Raw genomic sequence first — 17,560 nt, 5'->3', positions numbered from 1 at the left:
GCTGTTAAAACCAACAAACCAATTCAGTGAAGTTGCAGGATACAAAATCAATACACAAAAGAGAAATAATATAATCCCATTTACAAGTGCATCAAAAAGAATAAATTATTTAAGAAAAAAGTTAAGCAAGGAAGGGAAAGACCTATATATCGAAAACTGTAAGACATTAGTGAAAGAAACTGAAGAAGACACAAAAAAATGGAAAGCTACTCCGTGCTCATGGATGGAAAGAATGAACATTAAAATGTCAAAACAGCAATCTACATAGTCAGGGCAATCCCTATCAGAATTCTGATGCCATTTCTCACGGAGATAGAACATACACCCTTGAAGCTTGTATGAAACTACAAAAAACAACAAAAACAAAACAAAAAACCCAAAGCTGAAGCAATCATGAAAAGAAGAGCAAGGCTGGAGGCATCATACTCCCTGATTTCTAACTATATTACAAAGCTATAGTAATTCAAACTGTGCTACTGGCATAAAAACAGACACATACTTCAGTGGAACAGAACAGAGAGCCCAGAAATAAACCTACACGTATATGGTCAATTAATTTATGACAAAGGAGCCAAGAATATAGAATATACCACGGAGAGAGGATGGTCTCTTCAATAAATCACATTGGGAAAACTGGACAGCCACACACAAAAGAATGAAACTTGACCATTATCTTAACACCATACACAGAAGTTAACTCAAAACAGATTAAAGACTTGAATAGAAAACCTGAAACCATAAAACTCCTAGAAGAAAACATAGGCAATAAGTTATTTGGCACAGATCTTGGCAATGTTTCTTTTAAACTGGACACCAAAAGCAAAAGCAACGAAAGCAAAAATAAACAAGTAGAACTATATCAAACTAAAAATCTTCTGGGGGTGCCTGGATGGCTCAGTGGGTTAAAGCCTCTGCCTTCAGCTCAGGTCATGATCCCGGGGTCCTGGGATCAGGCTCCGCATTGTGCTCTCTGCTCTGCAGGGAGCCTGCCTCCCATCCTCTCTCTGCCTGCCACTCTGCCTACCTGTGATCTCTGTCAAATAAAAAAATTAAATTCTTGAAAAAACAAAAAAAAGGCTTCTGTACAGCAAAGGAAGCCATCAACAAAATGGAAAAGCAACCTACTGAATGGAAAGGGATATTTGCAAATCATGTATCTGATAAGGAACCAATATCCAAAATATATGAAAAATTGATTTAACTCAAGAGCAAAAGCAAACAAATAAATACTCTGATTTTAAATTGGGCAGAAGAGGTATGTATGGATGGTTCAGCCTGTTAAGTGACCAACTTTTGATTTCGGCTCAGGTCACGACCTCGGGGTCCTAGACTAGAGCCCTGTGTTGAGCTCCATGCTCAGCAAGGAGTCTGATTGAGGATTTTTCTCTCCCTCCCTCTGCCCCTACCCCCACTCATGTTCAATCTCTCTCTCAAATAAATAAATAAGTAAATTTTAAAAAGATTTAATTTATTTCTTTGAGAGAGAGAGAGAAAGAGAGAGCACAAGCAGGGGGAGGGGCAGAGGAAGAAGGAGAAGCAGGCTCCCCACTGAGCAGGGACCCCCCCCCCATGCAGAGCTCTACCCCAGGACCCTGGGATCATGACCTGAGATGAAGACAGCTGCTTAACCAAATGAGCTACCCAGGTACCCCAATAAATAAATCTTAAAAAAATAAAATAAAATAGGCAGAGAATCTGAATAAGATATTTTTTCCAAAGAAGACAGGGACAGTCAATAGCAACAAGAAAAGATGCTCAACATCATTAATCATCCAGGGAATACAAATCAAAACAATAACGAGATACCATCTCACTCTTGTTAGAATGGCTATTATCAAAAAGACCAAAATAACAAGTGTTGGTGAGGATGTGGTGGAAAAGGAACCCTTGTGCTCTCTTCTTGGGAATGCAAACTGGTGTAACCACTCTGGAAAACACTGTGGAGTTTTCTTGAAGAATTTAAAGAGAGAACTACCATACAACCCAAGAATTCCATTCTGGGTATTGATCTAAAAAAAACCCAAAACACTACCTTGAAAACATATATGCTCCCCCATGTCCAAGGTAGCATTATTTATAGTAGTCACGACATGGAAACAATGTCAGTGTCCATCAATGATGAACACACACACACACACACACACACACACACACACACACACACAAATATTATTCACCCATAAAAAAGGAACAAAAAATCCTGCCATTTGTGACAACATGGATGGACCTTAAGGGCACCATGCTAAACTAAAGCATGTGATCTCTTTTATATGTAGAATTAAAACCTAAAAAGCGCAATGCAAAGTTCATGGATTGGTGGTTGCCAGAGGTAGGGAGAGAAGGACAGGAAAAAATAAGGGGTCAAAAGGTAAAAAGAAAATAAATGCAGTTGATGTCAGATCCTGCAGGGTTTTCTGTGTGCAGTGGGGGTTCAGGACTCACGTCGAGACCCAGGAAACGGCTGCATATAGAAAGGAGGAAATGGAAAGACAGCATGAGGGATGGAGGCGATATGTTGATAGCCTGGGTTGCTGATGACTTCCATTAGAAAAATCCATCCCTGTAAATTTCTGGATCTGGAAAATTGTTTAAAATGGAAAACCTCTAGTGATCAGGGCGAAATATTATTGCTATCATCATTATAGGGATAATGTGAATGCCAGTATTTTAAAAAGTAAATGCATTACAAATCTTAAGTATGTAAGTGTTCTCAAGCATCAGAGTGGTTAAAATATTATATTTCATTAAAATAGGGGATATGTTTAACAGAAGAGTAACATTAATCATGATTATACTGTAGTTGAATGAGAGGAAATATTCACTCTTTAACATTTTTTAAATTTTAGTTTTGTTTTTCATGAACATTAAATAGTGTTACCTTCATCTGTGAATGTGCTAATCCCATGAGGGTTAAATGAAGACTGATCAAAGTTACTTCCAATGACTCTCAGTTCTAACACTGTTGGATCTTCTTCATTCAGGTCCATTAGAAGAATTTTGCCAGCTTGATCAGGTGCAAAGCTCTTTATTCCAGGATATTTTAATCCCTTATAAAACATGAAGAAAAAAAAAAAAAAGGCACATTACACGTACTCCAAAAGCTGATCGAGGTGGTAGACGGTACCTGGGTTCCTACTGTCTGCTTCGAGTCACAGGGCCACACGGGAAGCCTCTTGGTTGGCTTGTGCAATAGGCCCATGAGGGCTTCTGGAATTCAGAGGCTGCACCAGGCCACCCCACACAACACACTGGCTTGGACACTTTCCATGACAGCAAAGCCATGTGTGTCCCATACCACAGCTCCAAAATCATGAGTAAGGTAGAAAATGGAGAAATAGACCAAACGGGAAATTGCTAATGGGCTTCAGTCATACAGGCAAGGAATACTGACAGAACATGGGCTTTTAGAACGTCTCCTGGCAGGTTCCTTGTAAGCATCTCAGGGACAGAGTTTTAGGGGATGTCTAGTGAATCCAGAAATAACTTCTTTCTTAGCCTTCAATTAGAACAACAAAGCTGGGTTGTTTTGTTTTGTTTTGTTTTGATGTTGGTGTCCCATATAGATTTTGCTTAGAATATGTTATTCTGTTGCTTTTAAAAGGGGGGATTGCAAGACACTGCCGGAGAGGATGACTTGTCCTCCAACTTCATAGGAGAAAACTGGACTAAATAAATTACAACAGGCAGCGAAAGGAGTTGACTTCTTTTGTTTTGAGCTATGTCACTACCACAGTGGTCTGTATGCAGAAGAGGTTCAATAAACATGGTGGCTTTACTCTTCAAAGTGTGGAAATTGTGGGATGGCCTATCAATAATTTTAGATTAAAGGGATCATTTTGAAAAGTGTAAAAGAAAAAAGTAAAAGTAAAATGACATGTGAAGGGGTATATATATAAAAAAAATACACCTAATTCAGTAAATATTTGACTCTGCCACTTAAATCCTTCAAGTGATAGACCATTGATGGAAAGCCATTTTTGAATTCATTGGACTCACAATTTGCCACAATGGAAGATGAAGTAATATTCAAGTTCAGTGTACACACAGGAGTACAAATATGCATAGAAGGCATACGGCAATAATTTTAACACCAGTGTAGGACATATATACACTTTGCTTTTTGAGCCATATGGCTGCTTATTTTATTTGAAGGTGAGTGTTGGTAAATAGCAAGCTTAAACAAGACTTGAGCTGTTGGATCTAGAAAATGGTGTAGAGCACTGTAAAAGAAGAAAAACACTTACAGAACTAATGAAAGCCAGCCCATTAGGAAGTATCTCCAAGTCTTCAGAGCCAGTTTCTGCCAGAAAAGAGAATACTGAATACAGATTGTTACAGACGATTACAGAGAGCTGTGATCGTTTTCTTTATCGCTCTTAACTGGAAAATGGGGCTACATATTTAGTTCTTATCTAATAGATTCAGAATAGTTAACTCTTTTTTTTTTTAAGATTTTTATTTATTTATTTGACAGACAGAGATCACAAGTAGGCAGAGAGGCAGGCAGAGAGAGGAAGGGAAGCAGGCTCCCCATTGAGCAGAGAGCTGGATGCAGGGCTCGATCCCAGGACCCTGAGATCATGACCTGAGCCCAAGGCAGAGGCCTTAACCCACTGAGCCACCCAGGCGCTCCCAGAATAATTAACTCTTACATTTACTTATTCAAATTGACTAATATGATTCCATAAAAATTAGAAGATGTTGATATAATTATGTATAATTAAAATTTACTTTTAATATGTATTTTTTAAATTCATGGACTAGAACTTTTTCCTCAGAGTCTGAAATGTCTTACATAAAGTTCATGGAAATTCACAAAATTTATAAAAGGGACAATAATTTGAAAACAGCTTGCTGTTTTGTTAAAGACACAGTTTAAACTACCAATACCTAATAATACCTAATTCCAAATCCAATAAATTCTTTGAGAACCATATTGGAAACATAGGCAGATTCCAAATGCTTCAGGTAAAATGGGGATACATTTCATATGCAAGATACACATCTACTATTAATTATAGCCATCAGTAAAGTACCACCAAGTTAATTATACTTTACATGTACATTTTTAAAATCTCAATCAACCTAGAGACAAAGGAGATTTTTGATTTTATATTGATACTCTTAGTGGAGATGTTTGTTTTTCAAATATCAAGTGATATCTAATATCAATATCATTTATTTTCTAGAGAAAGATTGCACTGTAAGATAGCTGGCTAACCTTATTGATGTGACTGAGTAAGTCATATGGTCTAGCCTTTCCAACCTTAGTCAACAGAGATAAATAATTCTAAACATAGCAAAACAAAACATAACAAAAGTGTGGATCTGAAACAAGTTGTCCTCAAATAACAAAGGTGGTTGGTGGAAACCAGATGGGGACTTGAGCTCTGTGACACTCCCTGTTGGATGCCTACCAGCTGCTATTCCCCTAGTCTTTTATCTTTGCTGACAGGGCTTGCCTTCCACAACGGAAGCCCAATAATTACTTTCCCAGCTTCCTTTGCAGCTAGGGCACCAGCCTGTTGTCCATCTCTGACTAATGAGATCTGAGGGGAAATCTGCTGAGAACTTCTGGGAAAAAATATTCCTCCCCAATATTTAAAAGAGAGATGGATGAGGGAAAGCCTTGTGGTAACTGCCAAGGTGTGTAAGAGCTTTTTATTTTTTTTTTTTTATTAATTTTTTTTTTTAAAGATTTTATTTATTTATTTGTCAGAGAGAGAGAGAGTGAGAGCGAGCACAGGCAGACAGAGTGGAAGGCAGAGGCAGAGGGAGAAGCAGGCTCCCTGCGGAGGCAAGGAGCCTAATGTGGGACTTGATCCCAGGACGCTGGGATCATGACCTGAGCCGAAGGCAGCTGCTTAACCAACTGAGCCACCCAGGCGTCCCTGTAAGAGCTTTTTAAAATTTGTCCCTTTACTCACTGCTTTTTCTCCATCCCCTGTCCCTCCCCTGGGATGTCGTCAGGTTATATTACCATAAAATCGAACACTGTTCCCACTACTGTTTTTGCTAAACTGACCAAACAAAAGCAAACTATGAAAAATCATCAATACTTTAGCCATATGTTGGTGAAGTCAAAAGTTGAGTACATTGGTATTTATAATTAACTACTAACTTAATCACTCTCTCCTGGTTTGTGGTTCTTTTTTTTTTTTTTTTTTTGAACAAAATTAAACAGGTGTATTAATCAAATCAGTAGCAAGATAATACTGCAAGTTTCAATGAGATACTTCTTCCCCTTTCATACTTACCTATTCCTTTAACTAAATTACAGTTAGGAAGTTCAACCGGTGTTATTTCTCGGAAGGCATTAAGTCGTGTTCTGGGGGAGAAAAAAAAAAAAAAGAATAAAACTATTCAGAAATTACAACTAAGTTGCAAAAGTTAGCTGCCAATAAAGTTCTCCTCAGTAACTCGTACTTTGCCCGAGTTTCAAGCCCGGGGTTAGCTGTCCCTGGAGTCTGAGTGATTCTACCAGACGAGGCCAGAGGAAGACCTGTGGGGCTTCATGGGTACATTCAGTATTTATTTAGCCGAGGTGAACTGATCCACAGAGGAAACACATCGTGTCCTCTCCAGAGCTCTGCGCACTTTGGCAGGAATAGGGACTATTTCATCAGCTGCGTAAGGAGTCCTATGTGGAAATTTGGGTTAAACAGCAACATGGTTCCAATTTACTCCATTGATGTTTTAGGGCTGCTGACAGATGGGACTCCTACCCATCTGCCCAATCTGGCTCCAAAGCCGGACTGGGCATCTGCTTTGGGGTGTGTCCCTTGAAAAACACAGGTGTGCTTAAAGGATTTATAACTTCAGAAAATCATACCCAAGACCAGCATATTAAAAGACATTTCACACACACACACACACACACACACACACACACACACACACGCAGCTTATTAAATCTGAGTGCATAAACATCCCAGAGAACATCAGAGCGAAGGACAAAGGCAAAAAGGACAGATGTGGGAAAGATGCATCCCCTGGTTCCCTGAGCAGAGCAAGGCTGTGGCTGAGGCATTTAAAAGAACTTGTCCACAATATCAGCATGGCCAAGAGATTTAAGCAATCAACAATTGTTTTTTGTTTGTTTGTTTGTTCGGTTTTTTTGAGAACTAATGATACAGTACGATCTTAGTGAGTAGCAACGATTATCCAAGAATGCCCAGAAATCTTATTTGGCTGAAGATAGGCTGAGAAAGTCTTCACTTGCCTTACTAATAATTTAGTCTCACATAGGAAGAGGTTGGGCTAGGGGACACTCTGGATAAAATTCTTGAGATGGTATAAAATGATAGGAATTTAGGGTGCCCCACCTTTTATCCAGAAAAAAATGCAACATGTTCCTATGGCCATGGAACTGGCCAACAATTCCACCTTTGGAGAGGGTCTGACCCAAGGGGCTGGGAGAAGGGTCTAGCCATCAGCTTTGTTCATCATTGTTAACAGGATAAACCAGAGTTTATCCTGAAGCACAACCAGAGTGGAGAGCCACGAGGCCAGGTGCTAGAGCTCCAGACATGAACCATTAGCTGAGGAAGGCCTGGCCTGTGAGCAGAGGGTGGTTCCCTGACTGATGAACTTGAATTTACAAAGGAGACTTCAAGGGAAAGTTGGAATCTGTCCCCGTGACCCGAGAAGCTACCAAGTATTTAAAGAAATGGGAATCTGATATTATAATTACAAAAGTTCACAATAAAGAAATAAAAGGGAAAATGATGAAGGATTTTTCATTAGGAAAAACATTTTGAATGGTCAATACACACACACACACACACACAAACACACATGCCCTAAAACAGGTTCACAAAAGACTACGCATCCTAATACATATAATACATTCTTAACTTTTCTATTCAATTCTATTTCATTCATTTAAAAATGCTGGCCACAATCTACTAAATTTGATTTGTGAACCACCATTTTGAAAAACATTGGTCTAGGGAAACCTCAGTAAATACCTGTGAAGTGCCCCCAAGGGAGTCAAAGGACAGCACAAAAGATGTTAAAGTTGCAGGTCCCATTGGAAAGATTCAATAATGTGAAATCACTGACTGGGCCAAGACTTGTGAGAAATACCAAGGATAGGCAAATTAGCTTTTCTTAGAGCCAAAGGCACAGGGGAAGTATTGTCCCATAGCCTGGTCATGAAACCCATCAAGTCTGATGGGATCACAGAAGACAGTGAGAAGCAGAGCCCACCAGCCCCTATCCCGATTCAGACTTCTCTCTCATGGAAGACAATCTCTGACCAGGAAAAGGTAGAATAATCACAGTCAACGGGAGCCTAGGATAGCTAAGGAGGCATGAAATCAGCACTTAGTTGCTTCGAGTTCAAATCTGTGGCCCCAAAACAAGTCATGTCTTAACAGAATAATCATCACTACTGTAGCTCAGGTACTGTATCACTCTTATTTAACCTTCAAACCCTCCCTGAGGTATTATTTCCCCGATTTTATGGATGACTAAGTTTAAAGGGCTTTGCAAATCCACGAGCTTATGAAGTGACTGAGTTGGGATTGGAACCCAAGCGTGAAGGTAGAGCTCACGTTGGGTCCTCTGCTCCAAATGCACAGAGAACGCTGCTTAAAACCAGGGGAAGCATCAGAAAATAATTCCGCCCACGTTAGTATAATCCAGCTCATATTTTTCTATCTTAATCCCAATTATTTCCTGATAATTGGCTTGATCAAGGGCTTGATTAAATCCAAATGCTCCATATCTAAGGGATAAAATTCAATGTCTGCGATGTGTTCTGATTCACAGGCCTCTGAAGTCTGGCCAGAAATCGCACAGTCCCTGCTGGGAATTATTTTTCATGAATACCTGCTTGCTTCTCACAGAAGAAAGTGAGGATCTTTAGTTTAGTTGAGAGGATCTTTCGCATGAGGAAATCCACTCCGGAACTTTCCTTGGGGCCATATTCAGCCTCTTCCATCTACTTTCTACCACTCTACACTCCTCATTCTTCCAATATTCCTTACTGCGACCTACTGGGTGCCAAGCGCTATGCTAAGGGCTCTCATACAAACTTTCCCGATGAATCTCCTCATCCCGTTTGAGGCAACGATTACTACTTTCCCTGACTGGTAGGTAAGAAAACCGAGGCATGGAAAAGCTACGTAGTTTGCTTGTTGTTGTTCATTCCATTTCAAAGGATAGAGCTGGGATTTGAAATGAGGTGTTGTGATATGGGGCCCTTTTCTATACATCACTTTCATACCTCTTTTCCCTGGTTCCTGCTTCTCCCTCCGCCTAAAAAGCCCATACCTCTTAACCCAAGGGGAAAGACTCCTTCTCATGCCTTTCTGTAGCTCTTCCTGGTCTTCTGTGATAGGACTAATAACTCTTTTATCCTCATGAACCTCCTCATACACATCTATCGAGTCTCTGACCCTACTGTTTTGCAGTTACTGGTTTTTGGTCTTGAGGTTCATAGTAAATTCTGAAATCTGTGAGTGAATACTGCATTCTATTCATCCCTGTGACCCAGCAAGGACCCAGCACCGGCAGAGAGAAGGTCACCTGTAGATATCTTCCAAACTGTTTTGTGGAATTATGAGGCTGGTACATCAGATGGAGAAAGCGGTGTCAGTTGTATCGATAGGGAAGGCTTAAGAGTTATTCATTTGTCCTTAGCCTAGGGTCACATGAGGTATTATCCTAATATATATTCAAATATCACTCATTAGGGGGATCATTCACAGGTGGATTTTTGCAATAGCAAAGGCCAAAAATAAAGCTAACATTTACAGAGTCTCTTTCATGAGCCAGATTTTATATTTATCCTACTACGATCTGTACTATCATCCCATAAGTTTTAGGTGGAGAGACAGGCTCAGCCTGGTAAAGTGACTTGGAAGTTGCAGAAGTGGCATTCAGCCCAGGTCTGGTGGAATCCACAAGTGCCCTCTTCCCACCACGGTGCGGAATGTGGAGTGGGTGTGGCGTGACAGAAATGCTAACACTAGCTTTGCAGGCTCCTTCTAATGAAGGGGAACAGTGGTCTCACATGTTACGAGCAGCAACTTAGGAATGGAGGAGTTGCCCTAGAGATGAGGGGCTGCAACATTCCGCACCCCCAGGGTGCTGCTTAGAGGCTAGTCCAAGGCATTCCTTGGTTGACCACGCCCTGCCAGGTCACAACAGCCGACTACAGAGCTGGCCAGGGGAGACTACTGATCAGGGGATGTCTCTCAGTTCCTTCCTAGGGGCTCTTACCACCTCAAAGGTATCAGGGAACCCCTCCAAGACACCTTTTAAATCCTTCCATGAGTTCTCTTCAGCCCCAGACCTGTAGAATCTCACGTGAACCTGCCCCCCTCCTGTCTACTGGATCTCTGAAGAACAAAGGTTGTCTCCACCGTGGGGGTTTGCATGCAGGTCTCAGAACATAATCTCTTCCTTGGGCAGATTCATGATCTTCTCTGGGAGTCAAGGGCCTTTCCTCTGAATGGTAACAGAGGTAATTTACAGATCCTCCAGGATCTCTTGATCTGGCTTAAACGTGGGCGATGTGGGATTTGAGTGTTCTTTAAAGAAGTGCATACAAATCCCTCCGGGGAGCTCGTTAAATAGTGCTGATTCAGATTCAGTAGTGCGGGGTGAGGGTCAGGATTGTGCCACGAGATCGAGCTCCCAGCCAGTGCTCGTGCATCTGGTCCACAGCTCCTCTCAGGACTGAAGGTTACGGCCTTTCAAATAGTGGGTGCAATTTCCCTTCCTTCTCCTATCTGGGTTTCTTCTGTCCTCCATCTCCATAACCATCATCCTCTTGGCCCTGCATTGCTCCCATTCCCCGGGTTCTTCTAGATCCCCCTTCCATTCTAAAACCAGAATGTTTTTTGTAGCTGAAGGATTTTTCAAAAGCTTTCATTATGCCAGAGTGCATTGCCAATCTCCAGGAAAAGGCTACAATAGACAACATTTCCCAAATTGATATGTCCAAGGGATGTGCTTTTTGTTTTTTGTTTTTGGTTTTTGTTGTTTTGTTTTTTGTTTTGTTTTTGTGGAGCAAGTCTTGTGGCTCATATTCTAAGGAACAAATGTGGGGAAATACTAAGGTTCAAACACATAAGCTAAGACAACATGTTGAGAGAGAAACTTTTCAGGGTTGGAGTAGTAAAGCTATGCTTTTACATAAAAACATAAGCAAAATGCCTACAGTTTCCATTCTCAGAGTAAATTAAGGAAGATAAATCAAAAAGACAGACCCTCACTCCTGGGTAGATCGTCAATCCTTCAGAAGACATCTTGGTGTGGAATTTTTGGAAAAGTGGGAACAGAATAAACCCAGGTACAGAGGCAGAATTGAAAGGATAAAGCCCAGAAGGGGTGTTAGATCTTTGTATCTCATATATTTTCATCCCAGGATAATACCACGACCCACACATATGCTGGAGGAAGATATATATACATATGCCTGTATGTATATATGTATTAATATGTATAATATGTATGTATTAAATAAAATATATATAATAATATATAGAGAGTTTCTCCTGAGCATCAAATAGAACTATGTTTAATGAAAATCCTCAAACTGTAATTTTTACATGATTTGAAACCCAAATCACTGTTACTTTTCTCTAATAGTTCGTGATTATAAAAATAATCAACAATTAGAAGAAAAAAAACCAAATAGTTTGTAAAAAAAATTATTCTGAAAGAAAGTAAAAGTTTTTAAAAGGTTAAAAAAGGTCATAAAAGTTTTTAAAAGGTTAAAATGTTCAACTTGGTTTTTAGTAATGTTTTACTTCAAAGTAAATAACAAGATATTGACTAAAACCTTAGGAATTAGAATGTTCTCTAGACTTTGAACCCCTGCGAAGTTACAGTGAAACTACTGAAATTCTTAAAAACCAACGCCCTCCCCCCCTTCTACAGTACCTAAGGGTTTATAAGTACTTTAAGGAAATCAGAGAACTAACGTTCATTGAATAGTTACTGTGTCCCAGGCAGGATGAATGTGTCTTATTGGTTCAGGCTTGTTGAAGCAGAAAGTGTTCGAAAAGGAAAGTGATTTGCCCAAGATCCCATAATGGAAGGGACAGAGGAGAATTCAGGACATCAAATGCCAGTGCCAGGGTTCTTTGCTCCCCCTGCCCTACCCCTACCCAACTGGAGTACCTAAGAGTTAGCGGCAGGACCTCCCAGTGTGTGTTTGCTCCCACCTGCTCTACTCCCCATGCGTTTTTCTCCCTGTGGCCTCAAATTGAGAATCCCCAGTCTGGGAAAGATTTACGGCCATGACCGGGCAGCTCCTTCCGTAACTGACACAATTTTCAGGTGAGATCCCTGGTCTGGTGATCTATCTTGAAGCGAGAATAAGAAGGGATTCTGTAGCCAAAAAGGGATCTTCATGAAAAATCCATCTGTGTATGCCATTGACTTGGCCATCACACCCGCGTGATGTGTCCCCTTCCTCCATCTATCAGATGGTGAACAAGGACATGTTTTCAACCTGCAGGCTGTGTGTCTAAAATTTACCTGGGTGGACTTTCAGTTAAAAGACTACACCCCAATATCAGGGGCGGTCCTGGGGTTGGTGGGGTGGTAAGGACCTGGGCTGCAGCTCACCACAACCCAACTTACTGATAAGAAGCCCGGTGATCCCTGAAGAGTGCCAGTCCCAGTCCCAGGAGGGTGAGCAGCATCAGCTTCGCCATGGCTCGGACGGGAACAGAGGACTGGGCTGATAACCCAGACGGCGGGAGACTGGCCTGTGTGCCGCCTGAGCCCAACTGGGGCAGCTCATGCTCAGCCTCCCCGCCCCTCCCCTCCCGTCCTGCAGCCCCGAGGGCACTGGCTTGGGATCAGCGCCAGAGACCAGGAGCTGCGGGCTCTCCTGGGAGACTTTAAAGAGAGGAGATGGAGAGCAGCTGCCCAGACCTGGCAAGAGGCGGAGAGCATGCCTGTTGGTGGAAATGAAGAGCTGTGGGAAAAGAGAGCCGGGCTTTGATGAACGCTGACTTTGTGCCAACAAGGTTCTAATCCCTATGGCTCAGAGGGGTTCAGTAATGTGATCGCCGTGACTCAGGCAGAAAGGCACGAAAGGAAGAAAGTGCTGTGATTAGAACCCCTAAGGTCTAAGTTCATTTTCACCGGGCTGCCACTGTGTGTCACCTTCAAACACCTGGATTTCAAGCATCTCCATCTCCAGGCAACGCTCCTGAGTTTGCAGCTCAGAAAGGACATCACTGTGACGTTCATTCATTCTGGGCACTCACGGGCACTTATTGACTACCGGCTGTGTGTGCTAGAGAACAGTAAAACACATCACTACCGCTGTGGGTGATGCAGGTATGCATTAAGGATATGCACATAGTCTATGGAAAAGAATAAACCACAGAAGAAATGTAAGGATGAGGACTGAGGTGCCATTTAAAGAATGGGAATCAGGAGAAGTCTCACTGTTAAGGGGACACCTGAGCAAAGCTGGACAGGAGGTGCCTCTGTATACCTATGTCTCCCTTCTCTCCTGTTACCATGAAAGAAGTGTTTCCTGCTTCACTAAAGGCCATCCACCTCCTTTCTTCCCTTTTCAAGGATTTTGGCCCCCATTGCAACTTTCTCTCCTGCAACACCCATCTAGTCCTCTTTTCTGGAATAATGCAATCAGATACCAACATGCTGTAGGGTCATAGTTCTGAGGAAAATGCTCTTTGACTCCACATTCTAACTCTTCCCTCTTCCTCTGCTCTTTATTTTTTAAAAACCTCTGAAAGATTTGCCAATGTCACTGTTTGCATTTTATCACCTCTTATAACAGATGAATGATGGCCACAAATTCTTTGATACTTCTACTGAGGAGTGGGCACGGGACCTTGCCCTCAAGTGGGTGCTGACCCTGTAAATGCCTTAATTCATAAAATTTAGTGGTGCTATTCAAGTTTGCAGGCACAGCCTTAGAGGCCAACAGCTTCCACCCCCTGTCACTTGGAACACTTGCCCTTAAACCTTGAACTTATATATAATAAATCTGATCACCCTATTGGAATGCTCAAGGAAAGGTTCTGAACACATGGAGAGGGAAAGTGACCAGACCTCTAGCCATCCCCTCCAAGGCAGAAGACTAGACACCAGACAAGTCCAACCACCAACTGAATACCATTGAGTCACCCTAGCTGACACCATGTGGAGCAGAAGAATCAACCTACTGAGCCCTGCCCAAATTCCTTACTCATTGTTTATGAGCGTCAGAAAATGATCCCTTGATTTAGCAACTAACTTTAGAGAATACCTCCATTCTCTCCTTAACCTTTTCTAGTACAGCTTGTGTTCCTTTGACTCAACTGTAGAACTTACTCTTATTAAACCACCCATAATATCCATGTTATCAAATCTGGTGGTTACTTCTTTGCTGTAACCATATTCAACTTGTAACCACATTGACCACAGATCACAACTCCCTTTTCAAATCCTTACCTGTTTTGGATTCTGTGATCCCATCCTCTTCCAATTTTTTCCTTACCTTCCTCATATTTGCAGTGTCCTCATGTCACTGACCTCTAAATTATGAAACCCTAGGACTTGTTCTAAAATATTTTCTCTATACATTCTCTCTTGATGTGATTCTGTCAACTCCAGTGGATTTAGATACGATTGTTATGCTGCTGTTTCCAAAATATACCCATCTACCTCAAGCCTACTACTGTGGCTCTAATAAATCATCCTTGATCTTTTTAGCCAAAGTAGCACACCCCATCTCCAGCAACCTTTTGACATTATCCCATTTCTTTTATTACTCATTGCTTTTGAAATCATTTTGTTAATTTCCTTATACATTTGTGGTCTATTGCTGTCCCATGGATGGAAGCTCCTTGAGTTTGGGGGTTTTGTCTTATTTCCCGTGGTGACCTCAAAGAATGGAATGGAGCCTTGCAAAGAATGGTCGTTTATTAAACATTAATGACTGGTTGGTTGCTGAGCGCTCACTTTGTGCTCACTGACTAATGCCTGGTTTATACCCTCACTAGAATGTCTAGTAGTCTCCTTAAAATGTGTCCAGAGCAGAACTCTTGATTCCCTACCCCAATATGCTATGTCCTCCACACTTCAGTAAATGGCAGATCTATCCTCCAGGTGCTCAAATCCAAAACCTAGACAGCTACATTCACCCAACCCTTTCTCTAATAACTCCTTGCACCAAATATATTAATCAGTCCCCTAGACCTTCCTTCTGTATTGATTATCTATTGCTTCAGAACAAATGTGTCAAAATCTAACAGTTAAAAACAACAAACATTTATTATCTCATAACTTCTGGGGGTCAGTGACCTAGATGTGGCAAACTGGGTATCTCTGGCTAAAGGTCTTTTGTAAATTGACAGCTGAGCTGCTAGCCAGAGTTGTTGTGATGGTTAATTTTAATGTGTTAACCTGACTGGGCTAAGGGATGCCCAGATAGCTGGTAAATTATTTCTGGGTGTGTCTGTGAGAGTGTTTCTGGAAGAGATTAACCTTTGAATAAAAAAACTGAGTAAAGACCATCAATCTTCATTAATGTGCATGGACATCATCTAATCCTGTGGGGGTCTGGATAGAACAAAAAGGTGGAGAAAGGACAAATTCTCTCTTTACTTGAGCTGGGACATCCATCTTTTTCTGCCCTTGGATATCAAAGCTTACAGTTCTTGGTCCTTCAGAATCTGGAAATTAGGTCAGCAACCCCCTTATTTCTCAAGCCTTCAGACTGGGTTAAATTATACCACTGGATTTCCTGGCTCTCCAGCTTACAGATAGCATATTGTGGCATACCTCAACCTCCATAATCATGTAGGCCAATTCCAATAGTAAATCTCCTTTTTATCTATATCTATCTATCTATCATCTATACTATTGATTCTGTTTTTCTGGAGAACCCTGGCTGATATAGATCTACCCTCATCTGAAGGTGCACTTGGGGATTGGTAGAAGAGGTAAAATCAGCTTCCAAGATGACTCACATAGTTGATGGTAGTCTTTGGTCTCTTGCCTCATGAGACTTTCCACAGCGCTATAGCATAATAAAGTAGCTGACATCCCACAAGGTGAGCAAACTAACAGGGCAAGACAGCATGCCCCCACAATGGAAGCCACAGTCTTTCCACAGAAGTGACACCTCTTTACTTCTCTCATATTCTCTTTGCTAGAGGCAAACAACTCCAGTCCACATTCAAGGGGAGGAGAATTAAGCTCCACCTCTTGAGGGAAGGTATATCAAAGAATGTGTGACATATCTTTAAAACCACAACTTGCAAATAAATATTGAATTAACCCTCTTCTTTCCACTTCCACTGCTGTCACTCTGATCCAGGCTCCCGTTGTCTCTAGGCTCAAACAAAACAAAACAACCCCAGAAAACCTCTTCACTCTTCTTCCCCTAACCCCCAATCCATTCTCCTCAGTGCAGCTAGAGTAAGCTTTTAAAAGTGTACATCAGATCATATCATTTCCCCATTTCTCATTTTACTTTCTTATCATGGCCTAAAAGGTCATACAAGGTGTGGCCTGAGCCTGTCATCTGACCTAATTTCTTATCATTCCCTTGGCATAATGTTCCAGCAACATTAGTCTTCCTATCCTTCTGTAAACCTGTCAGGCTTATTACACCTCATCATTTTTGCCTTTGTTATCCTTTGGCTAGAATGCTCTCCCCATCCTTACCTGCTTCCTGACTGCTCCTTGAATTTTTTTTTTTCTGTCATTCAGATCTTGGCTGAGAGGCCATTATCAGCATTACTATCTATAATACCCTTTGCATTCTCTGCCCACCGTAAGTCACTAAGACATCAGTCACTGGTTAATGCCAGTGCGGAGTTACTGATTGTTAGAATAGTGACATATCTCTGCTCTGGTTGGTGAATACTTCAGGCCCCCCCCGCCCCAAGAAGTCTTCCTCAACACGGAGATTCCCCTTCCCCTAGAACCCTCCCTCCACCTCCACACACACACACATAATTTGTCATGATCCAGCAACTAAGGGTTATTGCCTGCCAAGACACGGTTTCCAGGAGTCTTTTCCCACACGGTGCCCCAGTCAGTCGTGACTGAGAATGTGCTGTAGAGGTCGTTAAGGACTCCATCATCCTTGCCTTCGCATCACTCTTCACCCTATGGAACCAACTTGTTTATCTTTTTGTTCACTTGTGGGCAGCCTCACCAGCATGTAAACTGAGGAGGACATAGACCTTGACTAATTTGTCATCTGCCTTCTTTTCAACTCCTAAAACAGTTTCTGGCACAGTAGGTGCTCAAAACTTTGGAAAAGGAATGAAAGAATGAATAAATAAATGGCAGGGGATGGGGCATAAAGGAGGCAGGAGGGGCAGGGACTGGAGGGTGAGTTGGGGAGTAGACAAGAGATACCATGCCCCCCTCCTTTGACCCACTTGATTTATTAACTTACTGATTTATTTATTGAATAAATTGGGCAATATATGAATATCCTTTCCAACTTGTCCTACCCTGTGAGAACTTAGAGCCATCATTCTTAACTCTTTCTGAAGGGACTCAACTAACTTTGAGACTCTGCCGAATGCAGTAACCTCGCCCTTAGGTTCATGTATAT

At 41.6% G+C, this 17,560-nt stretch overlaps 1 protein-coding gene across 1 annotated transcript in view; it reads right to left on the bottom strand.

The window, feature by feature from the left end:
- The window catches only part of PON1 (paraoxonase 1), a 31,931-nt gene extending 19,081 nt beyond the window's left edge, over positions 1 to 12,850 (bottom strand). The window contains exons 1-4 of the mRNA XM_032304633.1: positions 12,604 to 12,850; positions 6,258 to 6,328; positions 4,245 to 4,300; positions 2,879 to 3,047 (exon numbers count right to left, since the gene is read on the bottom strand). Of these exons, the coding sequence (XP_032160524.1) occupies positions 2,879 to 3,047; positions 4,245 to 4,300; positions 6,258 to 6,328; positions 12,604 to 12,677 (370 nt within the window). The 5' untranslated portion in view covers positions 12,678 to 12,850. The remainder of the gene's footprint in view (positions 1 to 2,878; positions 3,048 to 4,244; positions 4,301 to 6,257; positions 6,329 to 12,603) is intronic.
- Between the last annotated feature and the right edge of the window lie 4,710 nt (positions 12,851 to 17,560).

This window comes from Mustela erminea, chromosome 11, assembly GCF_009829155.1.
Source record: "Mustela erminea isolate mMusErm1 chromosome 11, mMusErm1.Pri, whole genome shotgun sequence".
Taxonomy (NCBI): Eukaryota; Metazoa; Chordata; class Mammalia; order Carnivora; family Mustelidae; genus Mustela; species Mustela erminea.
This window is presented reverse-complemented; position numbering and strand designations above follow the sequence as displayed.